General features: G+C 32.9%; 1 protein-coding gene across 1 annotated transcript; it reads right to left on the bottom strand.

Annotated features, from left to right (window-relative positions):
* On the bottom strand, nucleotides 7,549-8,084 carry LOC107619978. Its single transcript, XM_016322203.1, has 2 exons — nucleotides 7,887-8,084; nucleotides 7,549-7,806 (listed from the first exon to the last, which is right to left on the bottom strand). The coding sequence occupies exons 1-2, from the start codon at nucleotides 8,082-8,084 to the stop codon at nucleotides 7,549-7,551; spliced, it is 456 nt and encodes a 151-aa protein (XP_016177689.1).

Raw genomic sequence — 8,589 nt, 5'->3', positions numbered from 1 at the left:
GGAAGTTAAAATATTTTTGAACAAAATATTAGGTGATTTACTCATCTATCAGTCCATCAAAGTTAAGATGGAACGATACAAATCAAGTCATTCTTTCTGAACTTATCAAAAAATCAAGTTGATATTTGGTGCAACCAAAAAAAAAAAAACTTATATTAATTGGCATCTTTATTCGATAAAATATATTAAACTCAATTCTGATGATAGGGTTGTTTATGGTGTAGGTTGGATTTAAGTAGATTTCATGAAGAAGACAAAGTCAAAGAAAGGCACCCTGGCCTTTAAGATTGATTTGGAGAAAGCGTACGATAGAGTGGATTGGGGATTTCTGAAATAAACCCTGGTGAGTTTTGGCTTTCCTCCTTCGACAGTCAATCTGATTATGCGTTGTGTCACTGCATCCTCACTGTCTATCCTCTGGAATGGGGATAGATTAAATAGCTTTACTCCGAGCAGGGGTCTTAGGCAAGGAGATTCTATATCACCGTATCTGTTTGTGTTGTGTATGGAAAATTAATAGAATTAAAATAAAATACAAAAATAATATATTTGAATAAAAATAAAAATATAAAATTTTAAATTTCAAAATATAAAATAATTATAAGATAAAAAATTTAGTTAAAAATAATTTTTGTAAAATACTTTATGAATTGACATAACTATAAAATGAACTTTAAAATGATGATGTGAGTACTACTGCCCATCACGACAAAAATAAAAGATGGCATAAAATATACAAATTTATTTCTTTTAAAAAAAATTCAATAAATATATACCCAATGCTCTTCATTAAGAATAATTATTTAAGTTTAAATTCATTCTCTCAAATGGTTGATACTATTCAAACTGAATATACTTTAAAGTTTTATGACGATTTGAATAATATGCATAGACTTTCTCTTTCAATATTGAGAAGGTTTTGTACCATAGTTAGAAAAATAAAATAAAATTTGCATAACCCAAGAGATAGAAAAAGACAGAAAAAAATTATGTAATTATTGACACAATTAATACATATACCTATGTATTAATTACAGTAAGAGATCTGACTTTGATAATTATACTTTCTAAATATGAGATTAATAGGATTACCTGAAAAGATAAAAGAGAGTACTATATTTAGTGGAACAAATAAGAGGACACAATGAGTGGGAGTTGTGTGTAAAATAAAAAAATAACCGCAATATGAATGAAGAAAATTTAATAATAATTGCATTTTATTCCAGTTTTTAAAATCCAGTTTGAACAAATATTATATTATATTTATATAAAAATAAATTATTTTAAAATAAAAATAATATCATATAATATAAAAAATATTAATTAAAGTATAAAAGTATAATATGATATTACTAATTTTATTTTAAAATATATCATTTTTATTGTAAAAGGTAATTTTGGAAGGGACCAAATAATCCAAAAAATAATCTGAATCTCACCCATCCAATGAAAATAATAAACCCAAATCTAATAAAATATGTCTCGAATTTAAACTTAATTTTGAGTCGGGCCGAATTTTAAATACTTTTAAAGGAGGCTAGGAAATTTAGAATGTGTAGATATATTTTACAAATCATGAATGTAGATAAATAGTAAGAGTTAACACTCAAAATCGTCCCTAAAAGATACTCCGATCTCCATTTTGGTCATCGAAAGATAAAGTTAATCGAAATTGTCTCCGAAAGATACACGACTTGGTCACGTTAGTCCTTCCATCAGTTGGATGATGACGTGTCACGTTAAGTGCCACGTGGCACATGATGACGTGGTGGGTGATGCCACGTGTCACGAGATGATTGGTTGACGTGTCACTTGACATGTAAAAGAGTTATTTTTAATCAAAATAAAATAGTCCTTGAAAGTTTAGATATAAGTCATTTTCATCCCTAAAATTTTAAAAAAATAATCTAAATTAGTCTTTATATAATTTTTTTAATTTTTTCTTTATAATATTAAATTTGAAATATTTTTTGATACTACTAATTTTAATAGAAATATAATTGACAAACAAAAAATTAATAATTGTATATTTTCTTCTTAAAAATTTTGTCAATAAAATTATCTCTCTCCTTTAAATCTTCTCAAAATCCCTCTTATTCTTTTCTATTCTAAAACTTTTTTTCTTATATTATCATATTTTGCTAGAATATATATATATATATTCAAAATTGAAATGTATGTATTTGTTAACCTAAACAAAGTTATATGCTCAAAATCAAAATTTATGTATTAAAAGAAAAATTATATAATCTATCTCAAACATATAAAACACACAAAATATTAAATATTTTTAACTATATAGAAGTACTAAAGAAAATATTAAGTCATAATATATATTCGTTACCAGAGTTAATATTTTTGTTGTCAAATTATTTTGGTTTGAGTCAAATAGATCTATTAAGAGATCCAAATCTTTTCTTTTTTTAAATATTTACAAGAAACGAATATAAAATAGCACAAACGAAATTATTAAACTAATTACGTGATTATCACATCTAAATTTATAAGTGATATTATTCAAGGGTCGAAGTAGTGTCATTTTACTTTTTTTAAATAGTGAATTGAAAAGAAATTCAATTTTTCTTAGAACTTTCTAAATTTAATTAGTTTCAATTTAATATTTTGTGTGTTTCATATGTTTGAAATAGATTATATAATTTTTCTTTTAATACATAAATTTTGATTTTGAGCATATAATTTTGTTTAGGTTAATAAATACATATATTTTAATTTTTAGTATATATATTCTAGCAAAATGTGATAATGTAAGAAAAAGATTTTAGAATAGAAAAGAATAAGTGAGATTTTGAGAAGATTTAAAGGAGAGAGATAATTTTATTGACAAAATTTTTAAGAAAAAAAGATACCATTACTAATTTTTTGTTTGTCAATTATATTTCTATTAAAATTAGTAGTATCAAAAAATATTTTAAATTTAATATTATCAAAAAAATTAAAAAAAATTATATAAGGGCTAATTTTGATTATTTTTTAAAATTTTAGGGATAAAAATGACTTACGTCTGAACTTTCAAGGACTATTTTGATTAAAAATAACTTTTTTACATGTCACGTGTCACCGACCTGACATGTGGCGTGATCTGACACGTCAACCAATCATCTCGTGACACGTGGCATCACCCACCACGTCATCATGTGCCACGTGGCACTTAACGTGACACATCATCATCCAACTGACGGAAGGACTAACGTGACCAAGTCGTGTATCTTTCGGGGACGATTTTGATTAACTTTATCTTTCGAGGACCAAAATGGAGATCGGGATATCTTTGAGGGATGATTTTGAGTATTAACTCTAAATAGTAAAGACTATAAAGTACAATGATGTATGGTGCAGTATTTGTAAGACCTTTAATCTTTTGAGGGATGGTTTCACGTGAAATATTAGTCCTCTGATCTTAACCAATCCTTTTGGTGTGGAAAATGGAGGATAGAAGGCCCCATTGACCAAGAAAGTGTCGTATGATCATATTTTTTATTTTGAGGTGGATGGACAGTAGAAGCTTGAAAGGTGCTACACTTTTTTACCTAACCTTGTTAAATAGAGTATTCTTTTTTATAATCCGGGTTGTCAAATGGGTGAGGAGGCTAGTTGGAGGTGGTCAGCAACTCCTTTTAATATCTATCTATCTACTTAATATACTAAAATTGGGTTTTTCCCCAACTAATGAGAGTAAGGTGTCAATTTCTTATGAATCTATTTTTCCTCCAAAATGAATGCATTTAATGAATAATACATAATTATACTAATTTAGAAAAATATCTTTATTATAATTATATAAAGAGTAAATTACCCATTATGCCCCCGAAATTGTAAAACGCTAACAATAACCCTAATATTTGTTAACGACAATTATACCCTCGAAAATTTTTAAAACGCAACAAATCTGCCCAACCGTGAAGAGAGCCCTTCTCCGTTAAATGGAGTTTGGTGATGTGGCAGACGGAATTCCAACGTGACATCCGTTGAGGGTTTCAATCCTGTTTCTCCTTTATCCCTAATTCATGAAACCCTAATTGCCCAATTCCAAGTAAATGACCAAGTTAACCTTAAATAAAACACCATATTTAACTATGACCATTTAGGACGCGCGAAACTAAAGAGTTTGTTAGTGGTGATCTCTGTTTCTCTTCGTCTCTTGTGTCTTTGTAATCGCCTTTCGGAATTGTTAATATCACATGCAATCTCACGTTTGGCATTGATACTCAGTGAGAAAATCTCCATTGAACAACAAAGGTTTCGGTAAGTATTTTATGTTTTCGTTCTTCTTGTTATTAGTTCGTTGGGGTTTGCATATTGTTGGTGATGAAGTGAAATTTTTTTTTGAAATGGCAGCTCGATGATGGGTGTCTTAATGTGTTGATTTATCTAATTGTAACTTATTTGATGGTTTTTGTTAGATGGCAACTCATATCACGTTTGTATATCACCATCGGGGTTGGTTAGAGAAGGATGCGGATGCTGTGGTGAAGTATAACAGTGGTTTAGTGAGTATCATCGACAGGATGCATGTTGATACATGTAATTTGTTCCTTGTTGAAGGTTTGTTTCTGGATTTAGGTTATACTAGGTATAACGAAGTGTATTGGTTGGAGTCAGGGATGGATTTAGCTAACGGGTTACGGGTGCTGAGAAGGGATGCCGATGTGGTTAAGTTGTGTGATGCTGCACTGAAAAATGAAAACAGGGTCTACTTGTATTTTGAGCATCATGTTGACGCCGATCCAGAGTTAGTTGATGAAGTTGAGGGACCTCCTTCAGAAGATCAGCAAAATCATCACCAGGATCTCCCACAGCATGAGGACCATGGAGGACCAGATGATATAGAAGTAGAGGGAACTCCTTCAGAAAATCAGGAAAATCATCAAGATGATCCCCCACAATACGAGGAGCAACAGCAACAGGAGGGTGAACCAATGTTGAGTAAAGGGGGGAATGATCAATCGCTGAAAGATGACGTAGCTACTGATAACGTACCTATTCAAACTCAAGCTGCAACAGTTGAAAATGAGGAACCCAATTTAGGAGACAGCCATGAGACACAAGTTGAAGGCGAAGAGGGGCAATCTCATCTTGAAGAAGCTGATGGCCGAGGAAGAAAACACAGGAAGAAACATGGAAGGCCCCAACCATCTGGTAGAGCGCAACCTGCCCCACAGAACAATGGTGACGAACATGTAGGTTAGTATATTTATTGTATATTTTTGTTGGTTAAAACATGCAATTATTCACAAATATCATGTTAATGAATTGTAGATCCTAGGTATAATATTGTTTACTGTTAAGATTCTATTTTAATTGCCAAAGGTTGTCTGTTAATTAATTACCTAATCATATGAATGCATCACGTTGTTGGGTTAGATGAGGATGCCTCGTGTGGGATACAAGGTCGGAGGCATCATCCAAGACCCCCTCCATCAGGTCAGAGGATTCTGCCACCCAGCGAGGAGAATCAGGCTCCAAGGGTGGTTATTCCTAACCGAAATGACCATGATGATGAGCCAATTGAATATCAGTACCACTCTGAGGAGTTGCACACCCCACCCGGTTCTGATTCTGAGGATGAAAACCAGTATTTCCTCAGCACAATCCTGATACAAACTTTGGCAAAATTAGACTGGAGTTAGGTATAAAATTTGGCACGATGCAACAGTTTAAGGATGCAGTCCGGAAGTACAGTATTCAAATGGGCAGAGAGGCATTTTTTCTCAATGTTGAACCACATAGGTGCAGGGTCATCTATTACAACGAAACGTGTCCATGGGAGGTTTACTGTGCAAGGAAAAACCAGCCACCTAGTTACCAAATAAAAATATTGGTTGATGAGCATACATGTCCTAGGAGTAATAGAAGTAGGTCAGTCACTTGTAAATGGGTTTCGAGGGAGTTGATTAGCAAGATTAGGATCTGTCCTAATTTATCCCACAAAGAGGCTCGAGATATGTTCAAGGTGGAGTTTGATATATGTGTCGGAGAGAAAGGTGATGTTTAGGGTAATGGAAAAGGCTAAGGATGTCATTGAGGGCACAGAAAGGGAACAATATTTGATGTTGAGGACTTATTTGAATGAGCTCTGTAAGGCCAACCCAGGATCCAGTTGCCATATGGGCACAACCTCACAATAAGAAGGGTTGCCTAAGTTTAAAAGTCTATACATCTGTCTAGAGGCCTGCAAAAGGGGATTCAAGTAAGGATGTAGGCCTTTCCTATGCCTTGATGGATCATTTCTGAAGGATTATTTTGGAGGGCAGGTACTGATTGCCATTGCTCAATATGCCAACAATCATCTATTCCCAGTTGCATATGGAGTAGTTGATGTAGAAACAAAAAAAAAATTGGAAAGAATTCCTTGAATATTTGTTGGCAGATGTCGGAGACCACCAGCAATTTGATTGGCACTTCATGTCAGATAAGCATAAGGTTAGTTTTTAATCTGTGTATTCAATTATTTTATTCACCTACTCATACCTCAAGCTATGGTATATGTTGCCTAACTAAGTCAATGACAGGGACTAATTCCTGCTCTGCAAGAAGTTATGTCAGGGGTTAATCACAGGTTTTGTACTATGCATATGTGGAAGAATTTTAACAAGCGCTGAAAAGACCTTGAAGTTAAATAATTGTTGTTTCAATGTGCAAGGACGTTGACTGACCAGGAATTTAATGAAGGTATGGCTGCAATCAAGAGGATTAATACATCTACTTGAAAATACTTGTCTACATATGAGCAAGAAACTTGGTCAAGGTCAAGATTCTCTACTTGGCCGAAAGTAGATAACATAACGAATAATAATGCGGAATCACTTAATACAACAATGGTGGGACTAAGAGGCAAGAGCATCATTACCATGCTGGAGGAGATTAGATATTACCTCATGAAAACTATGGTATTTCATAAAGATGCACTAATGGCCTACACGGATAAATTAGTGGTATTAAGACTTCAGCGGTGTCAAATGAAACCATGAATGGAGCAAGTAAAGCAACCACTTTTAGGTTCTCTAAGTTCATGCCAAATCAGTTTGGTTGAAGGAGACTTGGATCTCTAATTAGTTATTCTTTTGAGTTATAAGTTGAAGTTTAGTTGCAATACTTTTTCTACTTTTTGGGTTATATGTTGATATTAGTATTGATAGTTATTAGCCTTTGTTGCACAATTTAAGTATTTTAGTGTCTGATATAAAGACTAATTAGCGAGTATTCAGTATTTTGGTTGGAACAATTTGTCTTAATGCTAAATGTTATGCAAACTAAATATTTTGGTTTTATTCTTGTTCCTTTGGCAGTGTTTGATTTCTTAAGTCTATCTCAATTTAGTTAACACATCTGAGTTGTCCTTTTTACTTATTTGTATTCACTCCATTCATGCTTTTGTTAGTGATGCAATTTAATGTAAGACACAGATTCACTTCGTTAACAAGCAAGAAAATAGCTACAACAATGCCAACATAACTTCCACAAAACAATAACACATAACATCCATTAATAAACCCTGTCCTGCATGCATCCTTTGTCCTATCTAACCAACTAAATCACACTCACAATCAAACTCAGTACAATTTCACACAGAATGATGCATAGAAATAATTCAACTCTCTTCATGTGCTCCATCATCATCTTTCGATCTCTGTGTATGGTCTTAGTCTCAACACTGGTAAATCTCCCTTTCAAGACTCCACATTCATTGCATACTAGTGTGCCATTTTTGGAGGATTCCTCCACCTCAACAGATTCCTCGTTGGTTTCGTCCATCCACTGAAAATAATGGCACCCAGTATTCTTTGTCTGCCCAGCACAAAAGCCATTCATCAAGCTCAATTCTCAATAGGGAAGGGGGACAGATTGACCAGAAAATTTATACATACCTTCCACAGAGGACACCTGAAAAACCATCTCCCTGGGTTTCTCCTCGTCTTCGATTTCAACGCCACCACCTGAAGACGGCAGAAGCATGTCCCGTTATAGGGCTTGCTCCCATGTTCTTCGAGCCCTTCAGAGCTACTATTTTTCATTGATTGTGTCCTTCGATTGTTATTGGACATGTCCCTGCTTTCACCATGCATGACAGTGGTTAGGGTTTATCTTTCTGGTGAATTGGGGAAAACGTTCTCTCTCAATTCTTATAAATGAGAAACGGGATTGAAATCCTTAACGGATGCCACGTTGGAATTCCATCTGCCACATCACCAAGCTTCGTTTAACGGAGAAAGGCCCTATTCATGGTTGGGCAGATTTGTTGCGTTTTTAAAAATTTTGAGGGTATAATTGTCGTTAACAAATATTAGGGTTATTATTGTCAGCATTTTACAAATTCGGGGGTATAATTGATAATTTACTCTTATATAAAATCAATATTTAACATATTAAAATATATTTATTATAATGATATAAAATCAATATTTAATGTATTATCAACTAATGAAAGTGCAGTGTCAATTCTTCGTGAATTCATTTTCTCTCCAAAATGAGAGCATTATTCTCTCTTCTAAATTTATTTTAGAAAAATTATAATTCCACGCTGAATATACGTGGCAAATTAAAAAAATTTATCAAGTTAATGGAATCAAA

This window comes from Arachis ipaensis, chromosome B10, assembly GCF_000816755.2.
Source record: "Arachis ipaensis cultivar K30076 chromosome B10, Araip1.1, whole genome shotgun sequence".
NCBI lineage: Eukaryota > Viridiplantae > Streptophyta > Magnoliopsida > Fabales > Fabaceae > Arachis > Arachis ipaensis.
This window is presented reverse-complemented; position numbering and strand designations above follow the sequence as displayed.

Coding starts and splice junctions, on each gene's coding strand:
- LOC107619978 (XM_016322203.1), bottom strand. CDS start 8,084: ATGCATGGTGAAAGCAGGGACATGTCCAATAACAATCGAAGGACACAA. Junction 7,807..7,886: donor TCAGGTGTCCTCTGTGGAAG/GTATGTATAAAT, acceptor TGTGCTGGGCAG/ACAAAGAATACTGGGTGCCA.